Source organism: Leuciscus leuciscus, assembly GCF_965113295.1.
Source record: "Leuciscus leuciscus genome assembly, chromosome: 5".
Taxonomy (NCBI): domain Eukaryota; kingdom Metazoa; phylum Chordata; class Actinopteri; order Cypriniformes; family Leuciscidae; genus Leuciscus; species Leuciscus leuciscus.
Window position 1 is genome coordinate 38759981 of NC_138729.1, and position 18079 is coordinate 38778059.

An 18079-nucleotide genomic window follows, 5' to 3' on the forward strand; every position below is an offset into this window, starting at 1 on the left:
CTGTCAGCTCGTCATGGTCATCTGAATTCTATGGACAAACAAAAAGTGAATCGCCTCCTCACACACACACACTCCTCACTGGCTCGCTGTAACAGTGCTGCAGAGATGCATCTGTCCTGCCTGCGCTGCAAAGGTAACACACACACACACACACACACACACACACACACACAAACACACAGACACACTCCGCAACAGGTGTATTGTGTTGTGAAAGCTTGGAGCTGAATTACATCTGTGTTCATTTGTGCCACTGAATGTTTTTGTTTTGTTTGTTTCAAATAACCAAAGAGTGTGTATGTGTGTACACGTGGCTTACTAAGTGTTTAATGTCAGTTTACGCTGTGTAGACAAAAATGGTAATATTGATAGATCTATTCTGACTGAGAAATGCTCCTATGTCTCTCCCATTCAGTGCCCCCAAGTCCTCACAGGTCACCTTACCGAGGGTCACCGAGCCGCCGCAGAAACAATCCTGTGCCAGCAGAAGAGTCCATTGGAGCTGTCAGTGCCCCCAACACCCCCAAGGTCAGGACATACAAACTCAAAAGAAGCTCACCTCTTCTGTTTTTAGCTAGTCATGCTGTCCATACAGACATGCAAATACAGGCAATAAAACACTTTTATCCTTCTATTGTATACATTACCTTCATTATCACTATCTATTTTTTTATGTTCATTTTAATTAAGTTGCTTTTTTTATTTGATTTTTAACACTCTAATGACAATTTGAAAAAAAAAATGGAAGAAAATTTGCCCTATGGTATCACAATAGAACACAGAACAGAAAACTATTATTTCTTAATGTTTTATTAATTACTCCTCTGATTAAATGAATTTATTATTAAATGTCTCAATCATTAATGCAGAATTAACATTTGGTGATATTTTATCAGTATTTTGTATAAATTAATCTACTGTTTTTTTAAAGACATTAATACAAGGACACATTTAATTGATCAAAAGTGACAGTAAAGATGTTTATAATGTTACAAAAGATTTACATTTCAAATACTGTAAATGCTGTTCTTTTGAACTCCATTCATTAAAGAATCTTGAAAAAATATATCAGTTTTTCACAAAAAAATTCAGCATTGATAATAATATATATAAATTTTTTTTTACCTAAGCATCAAATCCTCATATTCGAATGATTTCTGAAGGATCATGTGACACTGAAGACTGGAGTAATGATGCTGAAAATTCAGCTTTACCATCACAGGAATAAATTACATTTCAAAATATATATATTTAAATTTTACACTATACATTTTTTTATAGTGTTTGTGAAAAATGACAAAGCGAAGGAAACTGGTATGTTGCCATGTGGCAGCTGTGTACCATAGAGTGTCATGTGTAATTTTTGTTTGTTGCAGAAGGAGAGATTGCGTAGAGAAAGGAGGACTGGCTCTCCGGCCACAGGTTCACCAGTGAGGCGAGCGAAATCTCCTGCTGATGTTACCCAGCGCTCTGCCTCACCTGCCACACCCAAGTAACATACACACACTTATCTATATATATTATATAGGATGCTAGCAAAGTGATCTCCAATTAATTAAATTTTTGTTCAGTACTCTGCTGACTATAAGTATCTGAATCAGCTATTTGTTTGTATGGTTGAAGGTTAGTGCCTAAGAATCGTACTCAGTCACCATGTACAGTGCGGCAGTATCCACCCTCCCCTATGAAACACAGACCCGCTACACCAGTCAGTGACAACAACAGGAAGACACAAGACAAAAAAGCAGAGGACGTCAAAAGTCAGGATCCGAAGGAGGGCCCTAACGATGAAAGTTTGGATAAGGCACCAAAAATGGAGACGTCTGTTTCCGGCACACCTCCTCCAGAAAGAAGAACAATAAAGATAGAAAATCACACTAATGGGGCAAAGGAGAAGAAAAGTGTTTTGGAAAACCAACAAAAAATGAATGACAAGATGGAGACCCCAGAGAAAAACCATCACAAGTCAAACTGTAATGATGCGACTGCCAGCAAGTGTGCAGGTGGGTCTGAAACCTTTAACACAATATGACCTGCTGCTTCAGTACACTAGTGCAGACTCACGCAAGCCATTTTTTGTGGCTTTTCATATGTAGCTTATTTATAATATTTTAATGTGCTACTTTTTGTGTGTTTTGTTTTTTATTTGAGTTGCATTATGTGCTGTTTTGGCACCGTTGACTGGATTACCATTCATTTGTTAAATTAATAATCTTATTTTTTGGTGTGCGTCGGTCAGTTCATCTTAAATTAATTGAAGACAAATATAAAATACAAAAAATACCAAATACTGTTCAGTTAAAAGAAACTAATTAAGATAAAACACAGGCTAAAAAAATAATCAAGTGAGAGGAAGTAGTATAACATTCATTTGTAAAGCTTTTAATTAACTGGATTATCAAAAATAGCCATTAATTATTACGTGATAATATATACATTTTTGGGTTAAATTTTAAGGAAAAAAATAATTATATCATGATATATACTGTTGCTGTGATATAAGATTTTGGTCATACTGGATACCACACATGGCCTCATTAGTATAAAATAATTACTATAGTATCTAAATTAGGAGTTTGGCCCTAGAAAAAGGGCCTAAAGGTATCCGGTTTTGTGGTCCCTGAGCTTTCCAAAGTTGAGTAGTTTTGGACTAGTGTCTCACTTGTTAAAACTCATTTTAACTGCATTATATGTCAAATTTGTATTTATGCTCTTCTCATTCACAGTGGCTTTAAATTGTGAAAATGATTTTACTCTTGCTTTCACTCTCTGACAGATCCTTCAACGGTGAACTCTGCTGGCAAGGTGGTTGCTGGAACGACAGATGCTGAGGAGGCGTCTCGTCTGCTTGCAGAACGCAGGCGTCTGGCCAGACTGCTGAAGGAACAGGAGGAGAAACAACGCAGGGAACTGGAGGAGCAGGAAAAGTGTGTGTCTGTGTGACTGATGCTGTATTTGTATGTGTTCAGTGCTTGTTGAATGTGACTCAGACATTTAGGGCTCTATCATACACTTGGCGCAATGCAGCGTCAGGCGCGACACAAGTGTTTTTTCCTAGTTTCAGCCTGACGCAGTTATCATTTTCACGTCCTGCGCTGCGTTGTTTCAAATAGCAAATGCATTTGCGCCCATTTGTGCGCTCATGGGCGTGCTGGTCTGAAGACGAGGTGTGTTCAGACGCATTGTTGGCGCGTTGCTATTTTGAGGCAACTGAAATAGACTGTACCATTGACCAACTGAAACCTGGTCTAAAGTCAATGGCGCAATATTTGTTTTTATATTTAAAGAGCGCGTTAGTAATGTGCGCCTATAGGTGGGCCCACAACGTGTGTACACTCTGCTTATTACACACACAGGGATGCACAGCAGCACACAAACATGCCAAATATTAAAAATAAAAGGATTACAATGTAAAAGATTATTGTTGTGTACATCAAGATATGGTGGAATCCGGCTTGTCCCAGGCATAGATGGTGCTTGCGCACTTTAACCTTGTGCACGAGCAGATCCGTTTCCTCTCTGGAGAAGCGTTCAGTCTTTCCGCCACGTAAATAGCAATGGTTTTATGCCATGGTGCTAGCGTAACTGGCTTTTAAAGGGAATGAGAGATGAGACTCTGGTTGGTTTATTGCACGTTACGCCCAAAACACACCCATTACTCATTAAGAGAATTGGGACAACCCTTTTAGACCATGCGACGGGCACACCGACCATTGTTCCCATCGTTAAACTAGCAAAAATGGATTCGGACTTGCCCTAAGTGCACTTGGGTCGCTTTAGACCATGCACTTAGATTGTTAAAATTGGGCCCTTATAATGAGTATGCGTTGCATAACAATGTTATCAAATGCGCTACAAATTTGTGGTGGTTTTGTATGCTTTTTTCAAATTTATTTATAAAGTACTTTAAAAATCACAAAGTACCAAAGTGCTAAACAATTATAAGAAACTGAAAGATATCTTATAAAAAGAGAGAATTAAAAATAAAAGAGAATAAAAAATATTAAAAATTTGTTAAATACTTTGCCAGAGTGATGTTTGAATGTCGCTTGAATACAGTACAGGAGTGAGGTTTTAGTGGTGCTAGAGTGACATTTCCTCATGAGACTGTGTTGTTTGTGTTTGATTTTCAGGCTTAAGAGTGAGCAACTTAAGAAGAGGCAGCTGGAGGAAAGAGCTCGACAGGAAGAGAAGACTCGTCAAGCAGAGGAGGAGAAATGTAGACAAGAGCAGCAACTGAAGAAGAGAGAGCAGGAGGAGAAAAAACAGAAAGAGAAGGAGCTCCAGGCCCAGATGGAGAAAGAGGTCAGAAGATTTAGAGTGAAATGACTCTTTTCAGTCACTGGACCAAAAAGCATTTGCTTGCAGTTAGATTTCAAACTTCTGAAGAATGTAAAATCTTGTTTGCAATTGCATTTTCAAAACCAAAAACAAACATCTATCTATCCATCCATCCATCCATCCATCCATCCATCCATCCATCCATCCACCCATACATAATCTTTTCAGTTGTGTCTGTGTTCAATAGAAAGAGGAGGCAGAGATTCGTGCTCAGAAGGACGCTGAGCGTCAGCGGCAGGAGAGAGAACATTTCAAACAGCAGGAGGAACAGGAGAGACAACAGCGAAAAAAGGTAGTACAACCAGCAGCAAGCCAGAGTAAGCAGTTTTGTAAAGATCAGCTGTATACTACACAACCCAGTAAAAGAGCAGAAGCCGTAGAAGGAAAGATTACACCACATAGAAATAAACTGTAAACACCAAACCTCACTGACCATTTCATTCTAGTCGGTGAACGTGATTTCACCAAGTACAACATTTGCTCCTTTCATTCATTTCTTGTATTTTGCAATAGGAGTCAACATTAAAAAGTGCTTACATTTTCTTGATATCTGCTTAAATTCTTTGCAGAGAATAGAGGAAATAATGAAGAGAACCAGAAAGAGTGACGGCGAGATGAAGGTATCTGTGAGAAACAGTCCATCCATTCATTTTAAATTTACAACTGTTTAGCGTGACATCTAAGCTGAATACAGTATATGCAATCTACTGTAGAGCAGGAACGTGTGACTTCTAATCAATTAGGTAAAGCATTGTACAGCTACATGGGTTACCATCCAAATGGATGTGATATGAATAGCCCTTTTTCAAGTAGAGAAAGTAGAGCGGAAATGATTGCTCTGAAAGGTAAAGTAACAGAATGACCTAATATTCACACAGAGAGAGGATAGCCCAGAGCCCCTATCTCCTGTCTACCACCCTGTCTCTCCACCAGGTAGGACTCAACCCTGCTCTCTCTCACACTCACTCTCACACACCAACATTATTAAAACCTATATTAATAACTAAATTTTAAATTATGATAAAAAGTGGGTGTTGTTTCTATTAGGATATCCTTAGAAATGTGTTACCCATGCATGTGGTTTCCTTGTTTTGTGAATGCAGACAGGGTATATACCTAATGTGTCAGGCAGGCCTGCTGGTATTTTTCCATCACTGCAGTATCTACCGCAATGTCAGGAGAGGGCAGTATGGGATCATATTCTCTGTCATAGGTTGTGTTCAAGGTGATCTATTCAAAGACTGCACAGACTAAATTTAGTCTGCTCTGTTTTACATTGCAGGCATCTGTGTGGTTCTGTGACTTTGGTTAAAGGTTTAAAGACCATTAAACATCTAAGGTTTAAAGACCAAGTGTCAGTAAAGATGTTTAAATTGTTACAAAAAACTTTCATTTCAAATAAATGCTGTTCATTTGAACTTTCTATTCTACTCTCTACTTAAAGAATCCAGAAAAAGTGTATCAGTTTCCACAAAAATATTAAGCAGCTCTACTGTTTTCAGCTGTGATGATAATAAAAAATGTTTCTTGAGCAGCAAATCAGCAAATTAGAACAATTTCTTTTGTTTAATGTAGTTCAATTACAGATAAGTACAATGCAAAATGTACAAGACAAATGTAGGGCATTGTGGTACAGTTCAGAGTATGTAAAACAGAGAATAACAACAACTAAAATATAAGTTAATAAAAAAAAAAATTTAATAAGCTTTTTGTTTTGTCATCTCATGTTTGAAAGGGTTTCAAAGTATATTGTGAGATCAGTATTATAAAAGGTAATATATGAGGGTTTCTTTTTAGTTATTTTTGTCATATGAATATAAAACTTTGCCAAAATAATTAAAAGATTAATAATATAATTTATTTTTCCAGAAAAAGATGGGTTTTTAAAAAACAAAGTGAAAAGTCATGAGGTTCTAAATTAAGAGTTAATAGAATGATTTCTGAAGGATCATGTGACACTGAAGACTAGAGTAATGATGCTGAAAATTCAGCTTTGCCATCGCAGGAATAAATAAACTCATATATCATATATTAAAATGGAAAACAGGTATATAGTGTAATATTATTTCACAATATTTCTGTTTTCTCTGTATTTTCGATCAAAGACTCTTTCAAAAACATTAAAAATCCTATTAAATATGTGTATTTTATGTATGTTTTTCCCCATCTCCCTTTAAAAGTGTGCCTATGACTCTTACGGCCACAGCCATAACACAAAAGAGGGACATCATAATAAAGCTCGTTTCAATAGGGGAATTTATTATCAAATAGAAAAGAAACATAATTGTGGAACAATCGGGGATAACAAAAGAGAGCGCAACAGAACCGCCGCCGAAATCCTGCCACCTAGACATGGCAATGAGGCTTCTTATATCCCTCACTCACATGGTTCACAGGTGCAGGAAATCAGTTCCTAATAAAACAAGCACACACATAACAAGAACCCTTCCGCCCCCTAAAGGACAGACAAATCATTACGCAAAACAAATCAATCAAAAATTCATGCACATGTAACAATGACATTAGTTAGTATCTTGCTGGTTTACTAACATGAGATTGCTTTCCTGTCTTTTGCAGACTAATATCAGGCTAAAAATATGATTCATTATTATAATAGTCTCCAACACCTCTTTTCTTCTTAGGTGGTAACCATTTGACCTCAGGTGCTGAGGTCAAACCTCAGGATAACATCATGCAGACAACCTCTGTGCATGGCCAGACTTATAAGCTGGAGAGTGAAGGGAAAAGACCAGATAATGGCTGTACGAATAAACAGATAAAGTCATGCTCAAATCCCTCCTTGAACGGCCAAGTAAACATCAACCATACTGCAGTGAAAACAGAAGAGAAAGGAAAGGTAAGTGAAGAAAATGCCAAGACTATTAGACAAAAGAGTGAACCGGTGAAGACCCAAAGTTTACAATTGAAAGAAGAGGCAAAGCGAGAAGACACATCCACAGCAAAGGTGCAGGTAACCCCGCTGAAGAACTCGCCTGAAAACACAGTAGCAAATATTACGAGTGTGTTGACTACAGACAGCAAACCCAAAGTTTCCACCCAAGTGAAAGTACCTGCAAATATGCCCTCTCGCAGCTTACAGGAAAACAGCCTGACCAATGGAAAAAGCCAAACTATCACTCAGTTGGCCAAACAGGAGGCCAGTAACCAAGTGAAAACACCTGTAACTGTGCAAATGAATGGACAGGCCACAGCTCAGGGACCCAAGAAGGATATCACTGTGAAGAAATCAGACATCCCTCATGCCAATGGACAGGGGACCTCAACGGTCACTGTCCCACAAGCAAAGACTCTCACTCAGGCTGGTGGACATATGATAACACAGGTGAAATCAAAGGATGGAGAGAAAGACAACCCGCCCTCTTCCTTGACCCCATTGCCAGAGTCAAAACCGCCTCTGCCTCTTATATATCTGGACACTTTGGAAGGGAAGAGTGGAGCGACAGATGAAGTGCAGTACATGGAGGTTAGGTGAGTTTGACACAATTACTGTGTCAACAAACCCTGTACACTGGACTGCCCTATACACTGACCAGGTAGGAACTGCATCACAGTAAAACAAAAGGTTAAAAAATTAGAAAGAATAGAATAATGTATGTCCACTTTGTGATTTTTATTTACACATAATAATACTGAATCTGAAGCAGCCTAAAAAAACAAAACAGCAAACACATGTAAATAAAACAGACAAGCAGACAGGAGATGCATATTACACAATACGTTATTTATGTTATTTATACATAAATATTGAGTCTATTGTGACAAAATATTGTTTCTAAACAAATTTCAATGTGAAAATATCATTCGTGATATGTGAACACTTTTTATAGTTGATATCTTTGGTATCCATTTATTTGTTTCTGCTTTTTTACATACAGCTGACATTATTCTGACTAAAACATCTGGGGGTATGAAGCACCTCAAATTTACTGGGAACATTGTCGTCTAATTATTTAATTTTTTTAATGTTTATTTTGTGTGTTCTCAGCCCCGTCTCGAAGGAGGAGTTAATCTCCATCCCAGAATTTTCCCCACTGAACTCTCCCCAGCAGAATGGAATGAGTAACATGCGTGCTCTAGAGGACCTGTTGGATCTGACGGGGCAATTAGCTTATCCCAGACTGTCTCCTGCTGCCAGCCTGGGCGACTTCAACAAGAATCTTATAGAAGGGGTCTGTAGCCCTGGATCTGACTCTAAGCTCATCCCTAACAACCCACCAGCCTCTGACAAACACCATGTACAATAAGGTACAAAATCGGTTAAAATAATTTGTGTACTCATGCATACAAATAGACTGTAAGCAAGAACAGATATTCAGTAGCATTCAAATGTTTGGGGTTATGATTTTCTTTATGTTTATTTTTATTTCTTATGCTCACCAAGACTACATTTTTGATATAAAAAATGACAATAAAAACAGTAATATTGTGAAATATTATTACAACTGAAATGAACCATTTTCTAATTTAAAATATTTTATTTTGATGGACAGCTACATTTTCAGCATCATTACTTCAGTTTCAGTGTCACATGATCCTTCAGAATCCTTATCAATATTGAAAACAGTTGTGCTGATTAATATTTTTGTGGAAATTGTGATGCATTTTTTTAATGGATTTTTTGATGAATAGAAAGTTAAATAGAACAGCATTTATTTGACATTATAAAAGTTATCACTGTCACTTTTGATCAATTTAAAGCAATCTTGCTGAATAGTTTCTTTCTTAAAAAAACAAACAAATCTTGCTGACCCCAAACATAAATAATTTTTTCACGATTTTAGAGATTGACCAGTTCCAATATTTTCATATAGATACACCCTTATAAACATGATATATTATTCTGCTCATTTAACAGGTAACGGGACAGACTACATTGGCGCATCTGACTGCAAAGGGATAATTTCTCATCACTTTCAACAGAAAAGGAAAGAGTGGAAATGAAGATGCAAAGAAGGGAGAAACTGCTGGGCATGAGTGAAATTCGTCTAGTTTCAATGTTGTCCTCATTAAAAATGATGTCCTTCTGCCTTTAATCTTTACAGCACAAAAACCAAGTGTATTGAAGCCCTGGTTCAGTATTACGTACAGAATTTAACTCAAGCGTGAAGTGTTCACTAGATATGCGTGTTGTGTGTATGTTTATATACAGATTTGGATGGCCACAATTGCTGGTAAGAGGGTTTGGACAATACTTTGAAGGTATCTTGGTCTCTCAGGCCAGAGTTCAACATTTTCCAATAACATTGTCATCACTGGATAGAGACAGAACACTGATTGGTTACTCATACATTTTAGGCATCATAAATGTATGAAGTAATACATAGTGTGTAATATTAACTCTTTGTAGTTAGAAATACTTGATAAAATGTTTCTTTGTCAGTTGACTCTTTCTCATTGGTAACAGTATTATTATGAAATGTTTTGAGTAATTGCTGTATATTTTAAGCTCAACTAACATCTCCTGCATTGCATCGCATAACCTGCATTGTATTGAACCCCCAGTTTGCTATTGAATGCTTATAACACAGGACATTAGTACATTAGACAAATATGACCATCGACAAATACAGCATGTATATAAAAAAGTAAAGGCAGTAAGCCCATTTAAAAACCCTAGTTTACCAGTAATGAACTCAGTATTAGTGTCAGATTCTTCCTCCGGTGTCATCACTGTGCTTAACAATGTAGTTTCAGTTCTTTTGACAAATGTAAACCAGATGTATTGGAGTCCTGACTTTATTCCTTGACATCGAAAAAACAAAGTGTTGTGGTCCAAACCAAAAAGACATTGGTGTGCTTTTACTTGCCTAAACACTTCAATAGACTATGGGTATTTCAGGTATACATGTCTGGAGTGGGTGGGTATGAGAGTTAACAGCTTTGTTGTTTAATTGTTCTATATAGTGTGGATGCACAGAAAAAAGCTTACTTGAAAAACTGTATGATTAGCCTGCAGGGAACTTCTAAACTTCTCCAAGTGTCTCCTCTTCAATCTCTAAATACAGTACAGCAGTGACTTCAAGTTGTGATTACTGTAGATGATGTGCATGGTGGCATGAGCATCAAGCCATACTTATATGCCTAGAAACCAATAAACTGTCTTTACCAGGTCACGTGTCTCCTAAGATGTTTTTTTGTTCGTTCTAGTATTTAATATATTTTAAGCCCAAGAATGAGTTTTTATTAAAGAAAATATAAATAATCAAATAAAATAGTGTATGACCATTTCATGATTTTATGCACATGTAATAATTAATAGTAATTATGGAGACCTATTTTTTAGGCACACTTTGAACAAGACAATATATTATATTTTGTTATGTAATAAATGCAATGATAAGATGATCATCTTTCACGGGGTAAAACCTTCCCAATAAGCTAGCAACACCCTATACAGGTAGATCAGTAATCTTAACCTAGCCCGCTTCCATACTGTATTCTCTTTAATGTACATCAAGTAAAGTACATGCTAAATCTGCGACACATAGTTAATTACCACAGAAAATAACTACTTTATGAGGTGATAAACAGCATATCACAAATGCTGTCAATTAAACTGTATTTAACCCTGAATGTTCCTTTAAAACAGAGGACTTTTTAGTCGAGAGCTTCAGACTGAGGGGCACAAACAAAGTTAGAAACTCTCGCCTGAAATGAAGTTAATGTGGGGGAAAAAAACCTTAAAATTAAGAAAACTTAAGAATATAATATATACATAAAATGTAAATTCATATCTGGAATGAAGCATGCAGGAAATAAGCTATTAAACCTTTGAGAATTTATTTTGTTTTCTTCCACAATCAATGTATATTTCAGAATATGATAAATTGAACAGTTTTTAAACCAAATAAATGAAATATACAAATTGAAGTAAACAAAAACAACAACAAAAGTCCATAAACACAATTAGCATGAACAACATTTTTCTTAACTAGTTCCTCTGGTCAGTTATGTATGTTTCAGTCACATTCAGTCTGCAATTTATTTTTAAACAACACGCAGAGCAAAAAAAAGGCATCTCAAACAGTCAACAAGATAAAGATATGATAAAGTCTTATACGGCTGTGTGCATTTTAATTTCCCTATTGGCTAAGTTGCCTGTACAACTGAATAATCAAGAGTTGGATTTCAGCGTCACCAGTATTAATGTCTATTGCCTTCAGAAAGAAATCCAGAGCCTCTTGCTTTCTCCCCTCTGCCAAACTCTGTTTCCCAGACAGAACCAACGACTCATACGTGTTCTCAGAGGCTTTAGCAGCAGTCACGTCACTGCTTGTGGAGCTAACAGGAAGAATGTGCGTTTCCATAGGGAATGTTTTAGGGGCACACTGGTCCATCATTTCACTAGAGTCTAGCTCAACATCAGCAGTGGATTCAAGCAGGGCGCTGTGCCATTCCTGGTCTCCTCTTGACTCCACACTCTCTTCCACCTCCTCAAATTCCTCGTCACATTTAGACTCTTCTGTGTTTAAAGTCTCTCCACTGGGCTCCACTGATTCATCTGCATGTGTTTCACTGGCTTCAGATATCTGACAGGATTCGGTTTTATCTCCACTGGGCTCCTCTTCTTCCTCCACTGATTCATCTGCATGTGTTTCACTGGCTTCAGATATCTGACAGGATTCGGTTTTATCTCCACTGGGCTCCTCTTCTTCCTCCACTGATTCATCTGCATGTGTTTCACTGGCTTCAGATATCTGATAGGATTCGGTTTCATCTCCACTGGGCGGCTTCTCTTCCACCTCTGATTCATCTGCATGACTTTCATTTGCTTCAGATATCTCATAGGATTCAGTTTTATCTCCACTGGGCGGCTCCTCTTCCTCCACTGATTCATCTGCATGACTTTCATTCGCTTCAGATGTCTCATAGGATTTGGATTTATCTTCACTGGGCTCTGCTGACTCTTCATCAGATTCATTCTCCAGCATGGACACAACGAAGGACCTTCTTGATGCCACAGAAGTGTTCAAGCTGCGGCGGAGTCGAGCTCTGTCAGTCAAAGTGGATTTTGGTGTGGAAGAGCCCAACCTGCTAAGGCCATCAGCTAATGGACTGCTAGTTAAACATGGCTTCTCTGATTCATCCTCATCTTCTTCTTCAGTGTCAGAGATGACCTGTCTTTTCTTTCTACGAACAGAATGCAAAAAGGACTCGTCCGCAGGTGTGTCCGGAGCAGATTCATGCTTGCTGACCTCACCGTTACAGTTACTGACTTCAGCATTGTTATTGTTGCAGAACTCACTGTTGTTATAGGTACTGATTTCACTTTTGTTTTGTTTACCATCCTGTCTGCTGTCATGGATACTTGTTTCTTCTAGTCTTTCTCCACTGATGTCCATCTGAAGTTGAAACTCGGGACTTTCCTCTGCTACCGACTCCTCCACTTCACAAATTTCTTCTTCAACGGAGTACATTTCTGCACTGTCCTCCAGCTGCAGGTTGAAGTTTCCCTGAAGCATTTCCGCTGCTTTAAAAGACTCTCCCGCTGTGGCCTCATGTCGAGGAGGGGGTGAAGAGAGAACCGTTGAATGCGGCTCGTCTGCCTGATCCTCTCTATTATCAAGAGTATCAGACGCTACAGAAAATTCTTCCAACTTTGGAAACTGGTGAGAAGGACTTGAGAGGCTGTGCTGTGAGTATTGATGCTCAGATGTTGCATTATCGTACAGCTTGTCAGCCTCATCTGAACTGTCATCCAGCGTGATCACATGGCGAGCTAGCTTGTCAGCATCAGGGCTAACCTGATAAAATGGCTTTAGAACTTGAAAAAAATTTTCTCCACCAGAACGAGGAGACTCCTTTTCCACTTGCACTTCTTCACCTACAAATTCCACTTCTTCACCTACAACTTCCACCACTTCCTCAACTGGCGGAGAGTTCTGCTCATCTACCTCCAGTTCTGCCTCATCGAAACTGTAATGAGTCAAATCCACCGTCACTGGCTCGTTTTTGATACGAGGAGGGGCTGGCCGGTCTCTACCAGCAGATTTTGGTTGCCCTGTTTGCCTGAGCCAAGCCGGTTCGGTGTTCTGGGCCACGCTGTCCATGAGCTGGCCGTGAAGTTCTGATTCTGCCTGCATGAGCTCTTGTGCTTTCTGGACACGCGTTTGTATGTATTGATGGGATTCTGCATCCTCAGGATTATCTTCATCGGCTGCCGCCTCTTTAGAGAACATGAGGTCATGGTCGGAGATGCCGAACATCTCCATGCTGTGAAGGCGAGCGATGTGCTGGTCCAGGTTGGTGTCAGAGCGACGGTTTTGTGCGTGCATCGCCTGAAGCTGCTGCTGAGTGGAGGAAGAACGCGTGTCTTCGAGTTTAAACAGTTCACGTAGCTCCTGCTTGCTGAAGTATCGGAACGGGTTCTTCTTATCTCCGGTTGTCTGCCGGATAAGAGAGTCTTTAAACACCTGCAGATATAGAAACACAGGGGGGGAAAAACTGTTACAGGTACTGTTTTACTGACATCAGAATAGCAGAAAACTAGCTTTTAGTTCTCATTACTACATGACAAAAAAAAAACAATTGCTTGCCAAAAGCTGAATTGTTGTACTTAACAAAAAATTATGCCTGGAAGCTGCATCAACACTTTGTCTACATTTTTTTTGTCTTAACAGTTCAATTAAAAAAGAAAAAAGTATTGTAATATAGTTTAGTACAATGATTAAACCACAACAGGATAAGATTTAAGAAATACAAAAAATAGTCTACAGTGAAGATTCTGAAATTGGGATATTTAATATGATCACTTTTTTTATTTCAAAGTTCAATAGTAAAATTACAATGTTAATATATTTCTGCCTTAATTTTTATAATTAACATACAAATATTACTTAAAATAATTGAGGGTGATTGTATTAAATAAAAAATAAAAAAACAGCATCATGAATTTAAAGTCTAATTAAGTGAATGTAAAGCTAACACAACTGAAGTGGACTACAAATAAACCGTACATTACGAATGCAGAGAGTACTTTTTTTTATTTTTTACTTGGTCCATATTTCCTTTTAAAAAAGTTTTTCTACCAACCTAACAACTTTAAAAAGTGAATATTGGCAAAACATTTATTTGGAGACATTAGGCAATGCTTGTTAGTTTGTAGTTTTTGTGCATCAGTTTTAGTGTGATTCAAACTGTTCTACTTCTTTTTGCCTGGATATCCAAGCAGCAGCAATATGAAAAATGATGTGTTTATCATATCACATTTAAAATTTCAGTCACAATACATGATGATGAAATAATTGCAAAAGCATTTCTTGGCCAAATCATGTAGCCCTGAAACTTTTTTTAACCCTGAAAACTACACAGTTAAGTGAAGGTCCTAAGTTAAGATTTTTATTTACCTGTCTGCGGTAGATCTTCTCCTCCACAGTGCCACAGGTGATGAGTCGGTAGATGAGGACATTTTCAGTTTGGCCAATTCGATAGGCGCGATCCACAGCTTGAGCATCTGTCGCAGGGTTCCAGCTGGGGTCAAAGATCACAACACGGTTTGCTGCTGTTAACGTGATCCCGACTCCACCCACCTGAGTGGTGAGGAGGAAGATTGTATAGCGTTTGTCTGTCTGGAACAGCATGATACGCTTCTCCCTTTCTGCCAGTTGTGTCACTGTGCCATCCAAGCGCAGCAGGCGGAAGTTTTTGTTACGCAGGACACGCTCCATGATATCTAACATCTTCCTTGACTGTGAGAAGATTAATGTCCGATGCCCCTCTTCACGGAGACATTCCAATAGAGACACAAGAAACTGCAGCTTTCCTGACTCTCTAACCAAAGTTTCATCTGAAATGCAGTCGATCTGACTCACAGCCGACTCGCTCTCAATGTCTGGATGGGTGGAGTCAAAGGAGGAACCTTGCTCCAGGCCTAGTTGAATCACAGCTCGATTCGAGAGAAGTCTGGGATGGTCACAGAGCTTCTTCAAAACTGTGAGCTCTGCCAGCGGCGACCTGGTAGTCATCATCAACTCCTTAATATGCTCCAGCGAGATGAACTGGTTATAAATGTCCTCCTGGGCTGAACTGAGGTACGTCCACACAATGAGGTCGTTTTTTCGTGTCAGCGATGGCATCACTGCACCTTCGCTGGCGTTTGGACATTTGTTCTCTTGATCTTCCTCGTCTCGATAGCCTTCTTTACGTTTTTGCTTTTTGTGTTGAACATCTGCCTTGGTCCGCCTGTAAAAGTAAGGTTTGATAATGTCCATCAAGTTCTGAGAAATCCTCAGCCCAAGAGCTTTCTCCCCAGGCGTGGCATCTTTCTCCCTTGCACGTGTGATTGGATTCTCATACTCGGATTTGAATGTTTTAGAGGTTCCCAGCAGCGACCCCTGGCAAGCGAAGTCAAACAGTGCCCACATCTCTCGTAGGTTATTCTGTACAGGAGTGCCTGTAAGTAGCACACGGTGTCTAGCAGGTATGGCGTGAGCACTTTTAGCCGTTTTAGTGGATGAGGTTTTGATTTTGTGGGCCTCGTCCAGGATGACATAGTCCCATTTGAACTCACGCTGGCCATATGATGCAAGAAGCTCATAGTTGTTGATGAGCATCTGGTAGGTGGTAATGACAACTCCTCCTTTGCGTTGGATTCGCTCCAGATTCCTGTTCCGCTCAGCTTTGTTTGTGCCGTGAAACTCTTTCACCCTCATTCCGGGGGTCCACTTGGCAAACTCACGCACCCAGTTCTTTATGAGCGAGGTTGGCATGACTAACAGGGTATGATTGGCCAGCTCTGCATCATACATCCCTGACAAAAATGAAATGACCTGAATGGTCTTTCCGAGGCCCATGTCGTCGGCCAAGATTCCCCCTTTCCTTCCATCTCGGTAGAGACTGTACAGGAACGCCACACCCTCTTTCTGATGGTCATACAATTTGTCGTAGAGCCCTTTATAAAGTTTCAATCCACTATCATTCACGTCCACAAATTCTTCCTCATCTTCGTCTTCCTCTTCATCTCTCTGAATGAGATCCTGTATGGCCTGGACCCGTTTCTTAAGCTTGTCACTCGGCTGCAGCTGGTAAGCCAGCTGAAACAGCTCCAGGGCACGAGGCAGCTCACCACGCATGGCAGCTTCCTTCCCCTCCTGCCGGTACCTGCAAAAATAATGCAATAACTGTTACACAGGAACAACACAAAATACACCCAAATACTACTATCAAGCACAATAAAAAAATGCTTTTTGTCAAACGCAAAGTTTGTAGGTGGCATATATTCAACACAGTATTCACAATACAAGTCAGTATTCTGACTGAGAAAAAAAGACATATCTGCAAGCTGAATTTTTCTTTTTAAATGTTAATTACAAATTTGTTAATCAATACCATAGTCAGTCAGAGCCAGAGGTGACTGTAAATGTGAAGTTGACAGTTAACAGTTGAAAAAAAAAAAGTTTTTATATCAGGTCAGAGCAAGTAGTCAGATTCGTTTTAAATTCAATTTACACTACTCATATATGAAATGTATTGGCCAAAACGATATGTTTGTATGTTACCAATACATTTTAGCCTTGTTTCACAATTGCTATGCTAACAGATTCTATTGACAACTTACCCCAAGTAATGCAACATGTCACAAAAAGTCAACATGTTCAATAAACTGTATCTTTTTTTCAATACAATTAAGGATAAAATGTAAAATTACTTTTCTGTAGCCACAACTTTGAGCAAACCTGTGCTTAGGTGTATTCACCAAAAAGGTGACAGCTAGCCGGGTCTCCCAATAGGTATTCATTTTGTGTGGGAGGGTACACTAAATAAATATCTACACCTCACATTTTTAGTATGACCAAAAAAGTTTAAAAGTTTGGTTTAGTAAACCAAAAAATATACACTGTAACAAATGATGTGGTTGTAAGGTATAATTTCACATGACATCAAATCAATATGGGCAGTAAAATACATATTCTAGCTGGTGACACTGTCACCCGAGATTAGAACTTTATATTAACAGCAGTGATGGACAACTACATATGCATAGTGTTTGAGTACCTGTCGAATTTGTCCATCTTTTCCGTGTCTAAAGACAGATATCTGCAATAAGAGAAAAACACACACAATCAAAGTATGTTCTAACGTTACATGCTAACTTGCATGCAACAACAATTTTACGTCGTAATCAAAGTTCTAATGTATTGATAAAAACGGCAAGATGTACATATGATATCATTTGATGACTCACCCTTCTAACTTGTTCGTAAGTTCTTCAACTTTATTGCTTTGCATATTTGCATTTATTTTTTACGGATGTTGATTGAAAAGCACGCTATGTCTCACCAACTCGATTGCGGAAGCGGCTTTGAGTTTTGAACAAATGTTTTGATGTTCGCGCGCAGCTCTCCCCCAATCGCTTGCTGCACTACCGCGCATGCGCAGAGCATTTGAAGAAGTGGCTAAAAAACTCAGAATACCAAATTTTCAATGCAATTAAAAAAAATCTAGTTAGCCTACATTTCTTAGTTTGCAAAAACACGTCTTCCATCGTAAATAGTTAAAACTAGAATTGTGGTACAATTTGAACTTCGTGGTGCCTACCTCAATCAAAACTCTTATAACAACCCCTGCTGCAGCCATTAGAGGGCAGTAAGTACAGACTACTGTAGAATGCACATGCACACTTATACACGATCGTTAACGTCAACAAATAGTATAAATCTACATAATAGTTTCTCAGCAGTTGCTTGAGACTAGTGGCAGTCAGTAGGGAGCATGAGAC

The 18079-nt window shown here is 38.7% G+C and overlaps 3 protein-coding genes across 6 annotated transcripts in view; 2 read left to right on the forward strand and 1 right to left on the reverse strand.

Annotated features, from left to right (window-relative positions):
- map7d2a (MAP7 domain containing 2a) overlaps window positions 1–11402 on the forward strand; it is a 23466-nt gene extending 12064 nt beyond the window's left edge. For 3 of the 4 annotated variants that reach the window (XM_082171631.1, XM_082171633.1, XM_082171632.1), the window contains 11 exons: window positions 416–528; window positions 1377–1492; window positions 1624–2003; window positions 2777–2927; window positions 4134–4305; window positions 4529–4633; window positions 4911–4961; window positions 5220–5274; window positions 6984–7830; window positions 8348–8607; window positions 9218–11402. In XM_082171631.1, the coding sequence (XP_082027757.1) occupies window positions 416–528; window positions 1377–1492; window positions 1624–2003; window positions 2777–2927; window positions 4134–4305; window positions 4529–4633; window positions 4911–4961; window positions 5220–5274; window positions 6984–7830; window positions 8348–8606 (2249 nt within the window). In that variant the 3' untranslated portion in view covers window position 8607; window positions 9218–11402. Of the gene's footprint in view, window positions 1–415; window positions 529–1376; window positions 1493–1623; window positions 2004–2776; window positions 2928–4133; window positions 4306–4528; window positions 4634–4910; window positions 4962–5219; window positions 5275–6983; window positions 7896–8347; window positions 8608–9217 lie in introns of those variants that run through there. The other variant, XR_014206469.1, reaches the window with a different exon arrangement.
- ercc6l (excision repair cross-complementation group 6-like) lies at window positions 11126–17738 on the reverse strand. The gene is made up of 4 exons (XM_082171623.1): window positions 17546–17738; window positions 17356–17397; window positions 14709–16461; window positions 11126–13775 (listed from the first exon to the last, which is right to left on the reverse strand). Exons 1-4 carry the CDS (start codon window positions 17587–17589, stop codon window positions 11445–11447), a joined length of 4170 nt encoding a protein of 1389 aa, XP_082027749.1. The 5' UTR covers window positions 17590–17738; the 3' UTR covers window positions 11126–11444.
- Window positions 13738–18079, forward strand: part of arap1a (ArfGAP with RhoGAP domain, ankyrin repeat and PH domain 1a) — a 35161-nt gene continuing 30819 nt past the window's right edge. The window contains exon 1 of the mRNA XM_082171629.1: window positions 13738–13815. The gene's annotated coding sequence lies outside the window, so the exon portion shown is untranslated. The remainder of the gene's footprint in view (window positions 13816–18079) is intronic.

Excerpts from the sequence above, each read along its gene's own strand:
- ercc6l (XM_082171623.1), bottom strand. The coding sequence starts at position 17,589 with ATGCAAAGCAATAAAGTTGAAGAACTTACGAACAAGTTAGAAGG. Across the intron at positions 16,462-17,355 it reads AAGATGGACAAATTCGACAG|GTACCGGCAGGAGGGGAAGG; the intron begins GTACTCAAACAC and ends TTATTTTTGCAG. Across the intron at positions 13,776-14,708 it reads AGAAGATCTACCGCAGACAG|GTGTTTAAAGACTCTCTTAT; the intron begins GTAAATAAAAAT and ends CTATATCTGCAG.